The following is a 12,813-nucleotide window of genomic DNA, read 5'->3' as shown; positions in this document are numbered from 1 at the left end:
CGCATGTTATCAATTTGCCTTTGCGCATTTTAGGCCCCATAACACGTAGATATAACATCTTTAGGAACCCCCTTTTTTTTCTCAGGTTATTCGTTCCCTTTCGCGAAGCCTCCATTGTTAGCCTCAGACGTGTGAAACTCCGCTGAATTGACCACATCCTCTAGTATTGAGCATATTTAAAGAATCTTTATAAGCGTGTTTTACGATCGTTATTTACAACCCACTGTATTTTATAAATACAAAACAAATTTGTAGTCTGATTGGTCTAAAATGTTGGTGTACTAAACGGATGATTTGGGATTGTATGTTTTTGAACAATATTCTAGATGGTGGCCAAGACTCACCGGCGCTACTGAACTGTGTATGTTTCAATGTTCCTCAGATAGTGAGCCATATTTACAGCTTATTTTATATTTTCCTTTCGTACAAAATTGATCCCATGACTCGTTTTCAACTGGTTTTCAATAAATTCGAATCTAGCTCAGGTAGTCTTGATATTGTCATTCTTTTGAACTGAAGAAAAACTTCAAGAGTGCGCTGACGTTTGTCTTTAACTCTGATATGTAGACCAATTATTTTGTGGATTAGATATGTTGTTTCTTAGTGCATGACTTAGAGAGCCTAGCGCTTTTTCTGTGGCACTCAACATAAATCAAATAAATAAAAAACTGAAGAACGCATTTTCGTTTGGTGGAAAAAGCATACTGTTACCTACAATTTAAAATATTACATTATCACGTGATTATGATTGACAAACATAACATTTTATAATAACTACTTACTTGCGCCATCCAGCACAGCGATGAAATATGTCCATACAAAACTTTTCAGAAGAGCGTGCCACATTCTGAAAAAAAAGTGTTGAATTCACGACATACGAATAAAGCCGAGCGTGGCTGTATATAAGACGAGGCAAACAATGACAAAATCCCGCACATTTTGATGTTAGGAGACATTTTAGGTTTCAAAATAACAATTCTTGAAACGTGCGTTCTCTATTGTGCACAGCATAGATTGGAAGGTCAGCATGACCTATGTGAAACGAAGGATGTGGAAGTTGTTTTTTGTGCCCTGATTTTAACCTCCTGGCCGGCATATACGTAGATTTGAAGGGCAGTACAAAATGTCAACAATCAAAGTACATGTAGCTTGTATGTGATATCTTGTTTACCGTGGAACAAGAAAGAGCGAACACACAATTGACAGCAAAATGTTGCGATTCGAAATCGTAATCGCAGCTAAAGTTCAAATTAATTCTCGATTTACAGCGACGTATGCTGGTCGTGGGAACCACGGTGTGAGGTCATGCGGTGGACATTGTCGTAGGACAACCATGTTGTGCCATTTTCCTGTCAATTTAAAGGGATGCTGAACCGAAATCTGGAATCCCCAAAACACGCGGCAAAGGCATGCCACGGGATGCTACAAACATTAAAACATCACTCATACAGCGCTGTCTCGAACGGGTGACCGTATATTTAAAAAAAAAAGAGGCGTATTTGACAGGAATGTTGACATCATGTTTCTCGGAGAAGGAGAGGAAACGGCCTCGCGTCTTCTCCGCCTCGCGGCCTTGAAGGAGCGAAGCGAAGAGAGGAGGAAACTAGGTATCTTGAGGGTCACGCGCCTCGTCATCCTGGTTCAATCTCGACCTCTTTTTCCAAAAATACGGCCTTCCATTTGAGATATCGCCTTACTAGTAGTGTTGTAGGGATTGTAGCGTCCCGCCTATATCTCCAGCATTTTTTTTTTAAATCCAAATTTCGGTTCACTATCCCTTTAAGGCTAAGTTCTGATAATTGCGATGTATAAGTGTCAAAACACGAGTTGAAAGCCGTGTATTATTACAAAAGTTCAATGAGGTTTTCATATTTCTATATACTAAAAAAACAAATCCCCTCCACACTGCTAACGTACCCGTGTTGAGCGGGGTTTGTTTGATGAACGGAAAATAGCTTGGACTCGCGTTTTCAGTATAGAACAAGGAAGCACAATTTGAATGTTAATAACCACCGTGACGGTCATCTTTCAGTTCATTTTCACGATTGTGGATGCAGGCCCTTGTTCAACACGTGCGCGATTCTAGCCAGACACAAGGATAAGACGGTCAGGGAAATAATAGAAGCAGACTTGATCAAACAGTCTGGAGCACAGTGTGTCAGCGTCGCCTCCATTGCCCTGTTAGTCAAAGAGATAGCGTTTTTGCGAGCGACGGTGAGGCCCGGGATTGGCTGGGGTGAAGCGGTGTGAGTGTATATACGTCCCCCCTATTGTTCAAAAATAAACGTTGAAGTAGCGCTCCGTGCAGTCTGCCTCCCTTTTGTCCTCGTCTTAAGCGCCATCATGACGTCAATCATAAAAAGAATATATCCAGCTATAGAAAATTTTATGGCACACAGCGTAAAGAATCTCTCCCATCTTATTTTGTTTAACCATTGTATGAAAGCGGGCGCATGTCTTCAAACCGTAGTCGCTTAAACATTTATTTAGTTCTCGTTAGCCGGCAATAGAATTTGTAAGTGTTTAATGTAGGGTATCTTGACCATTGAGTTTTCTTGAACCTGCTATAATACAATAAATGCGACCATAGGATTTTGTTCGGCCGACTATAGAGATATTTCTGACTCGAATGCTACAGACACGCGATCATTCACTTTAGGTGGCTATAGCGCAATAAATGTTCCAAAATAATATAGACAAACGCTGAGTAAGCTATTTTAGCCGAGTATAGGGGAGTTCTTCTCGAGTGCAAAATCCCCGCGAACATTCAATTATCTACGGCCGGCTAACAAAGTTGTGTGTCACCAATTTCAAGCACTCATGTCTGTTACATTTTTATATCTGGCTATAGCAACTTGTGTGGTACTGGGGTAGAAGCATTACGGTCAAAACATTATTTTACCCTTGCTATAAAAAATGTTTAAGCTAGATAATCTAACCCATCTAAATCTATCATATCTAAAATATATGTTCCATATTGTATCCAGAAAGTAACGCAACAATAATAAGAGGCTGCATAAAATAAAAGTGTGCCTTTGTTTTAGGGACGTATCTGCTATGGCTTTTCGAAATCGCATTTTGAATTGGTGCTTAGAGCCTTTTTGTGACTACTTAATTGCTTCCAAATGTGTCTGTCTTAAACCTCTCGCTAAAGAGCATGAAAATTTATTTTTGTAGCTTCAAAAAAATTTTTGATTGTGAAATTTTTTTGTTTGACACAATTTCTAAATGTTATGTCTCTTGTTGCAAAAAAAAAGAAAAAAAGAAAACTTTAAGGTGCAAGTATTGGACGTAGCGTGGTTGAAACTTGTGGTGGACATTATTGTCATTATGAGCCGACACTACAAAAAGCCTCTTTGAAATTTTTGTTTCGCTGCATTGACTTTGCCAGCAAGAGACATAGCATTTAGAAATTGTATCACATAAAAAATTAAGAAACGTAAAACCATGAACAGTCAAATAAGATCCGTCACTAAACCGAACACGCGGTCAGCGTGACTAGAAGTAGACCGCTTCCTCAACCCGTTTTGTTGCTCCCTTCCAGTAAGAAAAATATGAGGCATAGGGAATTTTCTCAGACCGCATTTCCTCCACCGTTCAGCCTTTCCCAACGAAGAAACCACTACTGCGCCTGCGCAGTGATGGCCTTGACTGTAGAGCTCCCGGTATCGTAGCGGGTTGCGGAGAGCCTTGCTAGACGGCGGAAACAATCTGCAAAAACTCCCTCATGTCACAAAAAGTGGGCTTTCGAGTTTCTGGGTCAAGAGCTTAAAGGAAACCTACACAAAAGGGGAAAATCATTTCTTTTTTAATTTTTTTTTATGGCGTTGTAAACGTCGCTATATGTGATAACATCCAGCCACGAACAGTTTGATCGACGTCTCTCTGGAGCGCCGAGCGAGTACAGGCAACAGCTCGAACAGGTGGCCAAGCTGCCCATATTACTTCCTGCGTCTGCTCTGCTTTTGTGATTTGTAATTAAAAAACAAAACAAAAAGAAACAACAGGCGGGAATAGGCAAATGTTTATTAACCCTTATTACGTTAAGCACGACGTTAGGGAGTAAGAGCAATGCAGGTAAATAGTACGAATGCTTTAATATGTTTGCTATAGAATGCTGATCGAAAGCATTGGAACGACCTGGCATGATGTCGGTACAAAACACGATAAGTGCGCCAAAACCAAAATTAAAAAAAAAACTTCATAAAACGACGGAATTAAGTTAGCGGTAGGTTGGTTTTCAAGGACAAAGGTGAAATGAAACTAACCGCCGTATTCTTAAACGCTACTCGACTCGAAACTCGACTCGAAACTCGACTTGAGGGTGGTTTTGCGATTCATAAACAAATCTCCACTCGAAACTCCACTCGACTCCAAAATCTCCACTCGAAACTCCAAAATTTACTCGAGATCTCGAGTCTGCGCCGGAGCCACCTTGAACGGCCACTCGAGTCACTCGAGTGCGTTCAGTGTCATGGCGGCCGACGCTTCGTTCGCCGACTTCGTCGACTTCGTGTTGAGAACGGACGAAGTTCTTCATGACGACCGAGACCCCGACCAGGACGTCGATGTGCCGAGACGACGTTGCCGGGACCGGCTCAATCCGCTGGAGCATTTCAACGATTGGGAGTTCCTGGTGCGCTATCGTTTTACAAAATCGACAGTCGTAAGCCTCCTGCAGTGCCTGCCGCTGGAAGCAAACGAGAGCAGTCGCGGCCTGCCACTGTCCCCGATGCTCCAGCTCCTCGTAGCGCTGAGATTTTATGGCGCCGGGACTTTTCAAGTAGTCACGGGCGACCTCGTGAACGTGTCGCAGCCGACGGTGTGCCGCGTAATCGAGCGCGTCTCCCGGGTCCTCGCCGAGACTCTCTTCCCCCGCCTCGTGAATTTCCCGGAGGGCGACTGCGACGAGGTCATGCGGGATTTCTACAACATCGGGAAGTTCCCCAGTGTGACTGGGTGCATCGACTGCACCCACGTCAAAATAAAGGGACCTGGTGGTCCCAATGGGGAAGTCTTCAGGAACAGGAAGGGGTTCTTCTCCCTCAACGTGCAGGTAAGTCCACTTCTGTTTGTGCTGTTAGCGACAGCGAAAAAGCTGAAAACAACGGCACGCCAAGACGCGGCGTCGCACGTGAAAGCTCGGCGATATTGTGACTGATATATACTAGAACTTGTGAAGAGATCTGCACTCTGCGACAGTGCAGAGTGGTAGTGGGCCAGCTAGAGAGGGTTCAAAACCAAGAATTATGCATTGTGTGTTTGGAAATATACATTTGATTGGGTGCCGAGATGGCTTTTGTTATTTTATAGCAAACGCTCATGCTTCATAGTATTTTCTCCTTGAATTATACTTTTGGGAGAAAATATTTGGGAGATTTTATCCTGTGCTCAAATTCTGTTCTATCATACCGTCTGAAAAAAACATAGGAATTAAGCCACATTGAAGCTTACGTCGCATAAAACTGCGAGAACTCAAATTCTAGTTAATTTCCAAAGCTTGCAGATGCACTTTGTCAACAATATACTAATCATAGTAAAAATTTCAGCTTGAGCACTTCTGTGTTCATATCATGGCAACCTGCTCATCCCTGCACTGCTCCTTCCTATCCACAGGCCATCACAGGACCCCAGCTGCAGTTTTTTGACATTGTTGCTAGGTGGCCGGGCTCTGTGCATGACAGCGGGATATTCGACAACAGTCGTGCAAGGGTCCTGTACGAGAATCGGCGCATCCCTGGCCTGCTGCTCGGAGATGCAGGCTATCCCTGCATGTCATTTCTTCTTACGCCCCTGACCAATCCAGGTGTCGCCAACAGCCCAAAGGGCAGGTATGTACTAGTTTGTTGGAAGAAATAATGGCATGAAATTCAGAACAGCTAACAAGAAGGGATGCAGTACCCACAGTGTTGCTATTTGTTACTATTACTTCTGCAAATCTTTGTTACAGCTAGATTCATGACCTTTGGGCCTTTGTATGGCAAAAAAAGCTGGCATTATTCACTTTCTGTAGACAATTTTTTTTTTTCAAAAGTATGTAGCATACAACATTTCAGTTTTGTCTTTCTTTTTTCCTCGAGAACATTTGTTGTTCTTCACAGTTAGTCAGTGTCAATTGTTGCTTTTTGTCACTAGAATTGAACTAGGGCTAAGAACTTGAATTAAGACGGTAATGTAGAAAACACCAGCCAAAACTACACTGTATGCTGAACAGTAGCCTCTGGCAATAGAAAATGCCAAAAATGCAGCTAGCACGGATAGGCCGCACTGTACAGGTTACTGAACCATACTTATGGTTGCAGCAGTGGCTATTTTTTCACCTGAAGACCCTTATCTTGCGACGTTGCTTCCATTACCAATGCTGCACCATATAGGTACCAAGCAGCCCACCTAAAAACAAGGAACTCGGTCGAACGGGCATTTGGAGTGTTCAAGCGACGCTTCCCATGCCTGGACATGCGGCTGCAGTACAAGGCGGAACGGTCAGCCCTCATCATCACCGCCTGTGCTGCACTGCACAACCTGGCCCGGCTGCGAAAAGAGCCATGCCCACCCGCTCTACCCTCTCCACCAGTCCCCCGACGCCGGAGGCGGCTGCGTCCTCATGTACTGCCATCACCTCCAGACCCTGTCGACACAATCAATGGCTCGCTGAAACGCACACAGATCATCGCACTGTGTTTCCAATAAGGATATTCAAGCAGAAGCACATGTTCATAGTCAATGACGGGTCAAGAATAGTGTACAAGCTGGAGAGGAGGAAGCAGACAGAAGCTTGAGGTGGAAAGGAGAAACCTCCTCTCCACTTAAAGCTTCCGTCCTATTTCTCCTCTCCAGCTTGCACTCCGTTCTTGACCCATCACTGACTCGTGCAAATACTCGGACACGAATCCAGTAGTAAGCTCTCCAATAAATTGATTCTTAAATCAGATTCCGGGTATTCGGTCACTTAAACATATTCTGGGAAAGACTTGTGGCCAGCACAGAGCTAACGAAAGACCTGCCCTTTCCTTCAATTCTAGTGTGCTGTTTCATTCAACTTCCGAATATGCAAAACACATTTGGTTCTACCGTTTCACTACAATGTAGCGCACAAAATTAAAATAAGTAAATCCTCAGAATGCTGCTAAACTGCAAGAACCCAAATTTAATTGTGATTCCCACACCCTTGTTGCTTGCAGCGCAGGGCTGCCAGCTGCTCCACCTTTATCTCTTTCTCCAGCTGGAGCAGCTGGAACTCTGCCCGTCCGCGTCGTCGCTGCTCAAAAAGCTTGTTGCGCAGTATGCGCATTTGCATTAAATGTTGTGCCTCCTTCCGCCGATCTTCCCTCTCGAGGATGTCAACACGGGCCTCTTTTTCGGGAGCCATGATCCGCTCCAGAGCTGCGATGCGGTTTCCAGCTCTTTTGGATGCCCCGCTTGGCAGCTCAGCACGGGGGCAGGTAATGCCCCTTGCCGGCGGAGTCGCACAAGCAGCTCCAACGCTGCTGTCTTGGAGTGGTGAGGCGGTCGGCTCAGGAGCATCTGGGCATGCAGAACACATTGGCACTGTGAGTGCTAGGGGAAGAGCAAGTACATAGAGGAAGAGGCCTAACAACCACATGGGCCTTTAGCAGAAATGTTCAAAGCTAGGCGTTGGCAAACTATAGAGTGTGTCCAATTGGTTATGTTCTGCACCACTTCTAGCACTGTGGATGGTTTACGGTCGCGTTATCATATAATTTGTGTCCCTCTGCTTCAACCTTCACGTTGTGCTTTGACTACATACGATTTTGCCCCGATAGCATGTTTTCTTCAGTTGGTTAACGACAGACCTTGCCATGTCAGACTGCTGATGGGATCAAATTCCTATCCGAGAAGCAAACAAGAGTAACTGCACTACATAAACCTTCCTCAAAGGGGACACCACAAGATGTGTACACTCAGACGGTTGTTACGGCAGACACTTTGTTAAGAGCAAATGTGCGCAAGCTTGTCGCTAACTTGCAGCAGCGAACAAAAGTTGGGGCACAAACAAGCTGGTGAAAGTCTAACAAAAATTTAGGCGAAAACCCCGAGACTGCGGAAAACAGTGACAGCAGAACACGCAAGTCTCAAACACAGCTGAAATTTATTGCGCAGAGGTTCGTGTGTATATAGGGTCTCCAAGCCCCCACAGCTGTGTTGACACTCGTGTGTTGTGCTGTTGTCCTTTTCCCGTCCAAGGGTTGTTGCCTTAAATCGTGTTACAACAAAGGTTGTCTGGTCAGATTGTATCTCCAGGAAAACAAAATGAATCTTAGCTTTTAGATTTAAACACATCTTTAGCAGAAAATCTTAATATTTCATACTTCCCTGAATGAGTAATTGAATTTTAAACAGTTTAAACTGCTCCTTGAATGAGCAGTGTTTACATAGTTGCCATTGACAACAGCAGAGGCTCTATAGTAGCAGAATGCAAAGGGATTTATTTCTGTCCCTCCATCTTTTTCTTGCCCGTAAGAGCAGTGCAAGTGTTACGATGTGGTTCATTGTCGTGCTAGATATTTTTCGAGAATGGGAGGAGACTTGTGGTTGTCACTTTTCATACTTTTCCATGAAATATGTAGCAGCTGTAAAATGGATTAGTGCAATGCGTCGCAAGCACTAGATTTACATAAAGGAATTTTGGGGAAAAAGACCTACAATCTCAGATCAATGCTCGACAGAAAAAATATCTCGATAAAAAAATTTCTGAACTAGAAGCGCTCCAATGGGAGAGGTGCCCCGCAATGCTTTCTCGATACCAATAGACCCTTTGCAAAAATCCCATAAGCCCGTGCGCGCCACGGGACGAATAATGAGTCTTAGGTACGCCCCTCCCATCGTCCTTCCTCCCGCTGCCCCTTTCTCATCCCTCTTCTTTGCACCGGCTCCGTCGATTGCCACACAAACGCTTTGTTGAACCAGGTCGAACTGTGCCATGGTTGCGGTGCAAAATAAGTGGATTCGGTGACGCTGCAAGACATGAAGGTAAGTTCCGATGAATAAAGTATTTAAATAGGTGAATAGCTTCACCTGTCGAGATGCGCTTACACTGGGCGCGTTAAGTCCGTGCTCCGGAGTGCGAGAGTTTGGCACTCCTTTCACTAAACGGACAGGAGTGCCACCGGAGACTGACACCCGAGCGCGCTCTTCATGCACCGAAAATTTCTTGGAGCGCGAGTGACTTCTTCGCGCTCCGTGACGTCATGTAAACAAACAAGATGGCTGCGCTGCATCTGAGACCGTCGAGACGAGAGGCGTAGTCGGAACGCTGCCCCTTTTCAGTTGATTAGTGCTTAATCCAGCAGGTAAAAACAATGTGATTTGAAAGCCAAGGCAGCAATTAGCCTTCCGAAAAAGGTTTGTTTGTGCATCTCGCTTGAAAAAGAAATTCATCTGTCATTAGTGCCGATAGCACAGCGACAGAAAGTTGTCGAGATGAGGAGACATTTGGACCGCTCTGTCCCTTTTATAATGCTTAGCCCAGCGAATAAAGATGCTTCGATTTGAAAGCCGAAACATCAGCGAGCTCTGAGGAAAAGGTTTGTTCATGCGTCTTGCCTGAAATCGAATCGATCAATTGACTGAGGTGCCGATAGCTCGGCGACAGGACAGTTATGAAAAGACAGTCAGGCTGCTGCCCTGCTTAAAATCGTTAGCCCAGCCGCAGCGAATAAAGATACCTAGATGGAAAGCCGAAACACCAGTTAGCGTTGCGGGAAAGGTTTGTTCATGCATACTGCCTAAAAACAAATTGACGTGCTATCAAATGACCGTGTGCCATATCGGCGAGACGGAACGGATGGAACTAGGGAATCTCTGACAAATTTAAGGGTTTCCTGCGTCGATGAGCGAGTGCAAGAATGTTGTCTTCAATTTAAAATCGGAACAGAATGTATGGTCAACAAATAAGATCGGTCAAGGCAACCTTCCAGCTTCCACATAATGTGCATGAAACGAGTCTTCAAACCTTTCAAGAATATTAAAAAGTTTGTAGGAACTTCATAACGTAGCCATCTCTCTTGCTTTAGACTATGGTGCTCCACACAGGCCTTAATATTTATCTTCGAAATATTTTCAGCTTCCGCCACCCGCATTCACGATCGGCAGGAGCTTGTGTGGCTCGTCGATAGTTTCTGGCCGTGTTGCAAAACTTATGCTATCTAACTCTAGGGTAAAGGTGGTTGTCGAAAACCTACCCGCGTCCAGCGTTTCTCTATTTTTGATGTCGCGTGACACAATCTGCCAGGGTAACTCGGATCCATTCGAGTAGGTTTGGAACGCAGCCTCGGTGTGTAGCGCTCCTGTACGCTATGCGCCGTTTAGTTGCTGCACTCGGAATATCAAAGTCGGAGCATCGGAGTAGGAGTAAAAGAGCGCCGACTTAACGCGCCCACTGCCACAGATACGGTACGCCGCCAACGACGGTTTGGAGGGATGGCGGATGGCTGCGACTGCTGCTGTCGCAGAAGCGCAACGAGAAGGCACGTGATCTGTACCGAGTCTTCCCAAAGTTCTCTGCCGTCGTGGCGCTGTACGCTTTGCAACAGGTCTATTAACCACTAGTTTTGGTTTCAATTCACAGTACTATGTCACGACCCACTGCTCGCATTTTCAATTTTGGAACTTCGAAGATATGTACAATAGTGTAGATGTTGCCGAGCAATAAAAAAAAAAAAAAGCTTGGGTGCCCTTTTTTCTTTTTTTGTTCCAGGTTTGCTGCTAAAATGATACTAGTCGCAAATACAAGTAGACATGTTACAGCTCACAGTACCCATCTTCGACATGTTGGTGCAAATTTGTCCCAATCCAAAAGCCCCCAGTTACCTGGCACGTCGTTCCAGCAGGCGTGATTGTCATTGCCTTCAGTGCCTCGCACCATTGCTTCAAACATTGCAGCAGGAGGCAGCGACAGCACTGGCCGGTCTCTTGCCCTGTCGCTGTCGCAGAGATTTGTGACCACTGTCTCCATGTGGTCTGCTGCCGCTCCCACAAGAATGAGTGAGGGGCTCATCGGCCGGCTTGTTCGTGGTCCACCTCCTGTGACAGAAACCAAAGAATTTGAAGCTCAGATTGGAGAGAGTGAACAATGTATGGGACGAACAATTCAAAGAGCACACTGAATTTTCGAAACGCCTCTGTGCGAGATAAAAACCATTGTTAGGGGGACTAGAGCGAACCCAACGAAGAGAGAATCTGGCACAACTTAGTGGAGGCCCACCTGGAACCTTCTTATGGGCAATTGAATGCTGGGCACTTAGTTAGAATAGGCTTCCGGCAAGATGCGGGGACCTCATTTGCTTTCAGTGGAAAATGTTAAAAAAAAAAAAATGTCAATAACGCCAATTGTTTTACAAAAAAAAAAAATATGTCAAGAAAAAAGCAAAGAAGTAGGCCCACTTTGGATCGAACCTGGATCCGCTGCATGCGTATGAAGCGGACTTTGCTACGCTACAGCTTTGAACAACTCGTTTTGACAATTCGTTTTATACGAGACTCGGAAAGGAGCACGACGTCGTGCACATAGCATTGTTCTGGCCGAAAAGGACTTCTCTCCGATGTTTACTTTTTACACATCGGGAACGGTTTACCAAATATGCAAATGGTCGACTTACCCGTGGCGTGGATGTCTCTCGTTTCGTCGGACTTCGTTTTTTTGTACCTGGATTTTTCGTTCTCCCAACGCTTCTTAAGTTGCTTAGCGCTGCGTGGGCGGACGTTTGGCCGGCTGTTATACTCGGTGCTGAGTTTCTCCCAAGCTTTAAGTTTAGCCTCCTTCGAGTAGTTATTTGTCTTTTTGCTTTCCAGAACCCGCGCATGCTTGGTTACGAGCGCTTGGAGGAGCGCCTTCTCCTCCGCAGTATAAATAAAACGAGCCCCTGCCCGCTCTTCGCTATCGGCCATTTCCGAGTCGTTGCCGTTGGGGTCCTCCATGATTCGTCGTGCGAGGCGGCGAGGCGACGAAGCAGGGCTGCACGGGGCGAAATCAAGAAAGACCGAGACGAGATCGACAAACCGTGAGATGGACGATCGTCGACGAGAGAACGACAAGACGCAGCCGGCGAATGCGCTTGTTGCCAGACAAGATAACGACTTTGTCCGTTTTGTCGCTCAAGCACGTCTAAATTTTACGCTGCCTTAATAAAACTTCGTAGTTCACTAATTCGATGTTTGTATGATACAGGTTTTTAGATAAAACGAACGAATATGTTTATTTTTCACGTGAAAATGGTGTTTTGAATAAAACCTTTGGCTATATTCTCGCTCCCAGACGTCCTCAAGCTCGTTGGAGTGGAGAACGGAATCTCGAGTTCGAGTGAGTGCCGATTCGCGTCTGTGAATACGAATGGCACTTCGAGTGGAGTCGCGCGTCCATACTCCACTCAAGTCGAGTCGAGTTTGGAGTCGAGTGGGGGAATGTTTATGAATACGGCGGTAAATGTACGTCTTGCATTTGCGCCTCTTCCTACACACTAGCATCCGTAGAATACAAAATTGCGGAGCTGCAGATACAGCTTATGCCTCGTTCACACTCGTGAACCGGCGGCCGGATCCGCGAGAACTCTAACGCCCGGCGACGAAAGCAGGCAGAATTTCCGGCGGAGTGCAAAATCGCTCTGGGACCAATTTTAAACGCCGGAAAAAAGTTTTTTCTTGCCGGTAGCCAATCAGAACGCGTGGGGGAAGTGGCGCTTGCTGCCGTCCGATCCCCGCTGACGAGCTGGCGGTGATGGCAACGAGACGCGCGCGGGCAAGGAGGAGGTTTGGGAGCTTTCGTCAGCACTCGTCTGTTCGGCAAACTGCAAGACG

General features: G+C 45.5%; 2 protein-coding genes across 2 annotated transcripts in view; both read right to left on the bottom strand.

Annotated features, from left to right (window-relative positions):
* The window catches only part of LOC120846733, a 175,475-nt gene extending 174,629 nt beyond the window's left edge, over window positions 1–846 (bottom strand). The window contains exon 1 of the mRNA XM_040218600.1: window positions 783–846. Within this exon, the coding sequence (XP_040074534.1) occupies window positions 783–846 (64 nt within the window). The remainder of the gene's footprint in view (window positions 1–782) is intronic.
* A 6,301-nt stretch (window positions 847–7,147) lies between these two features.
* Window positions 7,148–12,025, bottom strand: LOC120846739 (myb/SANT-like DNA-binding domain-containing protein 3). The gene is made up of 3 exons (XM_040218604.1): window positions 11,619–12,025; window positions 10,831–11,043; window positions 7,148–7,524 (listed from the first exon to the last, which is right to left on the bottom strand). The coding sequence occupies exons 1-3, from the start codon at window positions 11,935–11,937 to the stop codon at window positions 7,148–7,150; spliced, it is 909 nt and encodes a 302-aa protein (XP_040074538.1). The 5' UTR covers window positions 11,938–12,025.
* Window positions 12,026–12,813: the final 788 nt, after the last annotated feature.

Source organism: Ixodes scapularis, unplaced genomic scaffold, assembly GCF_016920785.2.
Source record: "Ixodes scapularis isolate PalLabHiFi unplaced genomic scaffold, ASM1692078v2 PGA_scaffold4__175_contigs__length_147842914, whole genome shotgun sequence".
Taxonomy (NCBI): domain Eukaryota; kingdom Metazoa; phylum Arthropoda; class Arachnida; order Ixodida; family Ixodidae; genus Ixodes; species Ixodes scapularis.
This window is presented reverse-complemented; position numbering and strand designations above follow the sequence as displayed.

Bases quoted from the DNA above. Each gene is read 5' to 3' on its own strand.
- LOC120846739 (XM_040218604.1), bottom strand. From the start codon at position 11,937: ATGGAGGACCCCAACGGCAACGACTCGGAAATGGCCGATAGCGAAGAG. The intron at 11,044-11,618 runs GTAAGTCGACCA...TTTCTGTCACAG, and splicing joins GAGAGACATCCACGCCACGG to GAGGTGGACCACGAACAAGC. The intron at 7,525-10,830 runs GTAACTGGGGGC...CTGCATGCCCAG, and splicing joins CTGCTGGAACGACGTGCCAG to ATGCTCCTGAGCCGACCGCC.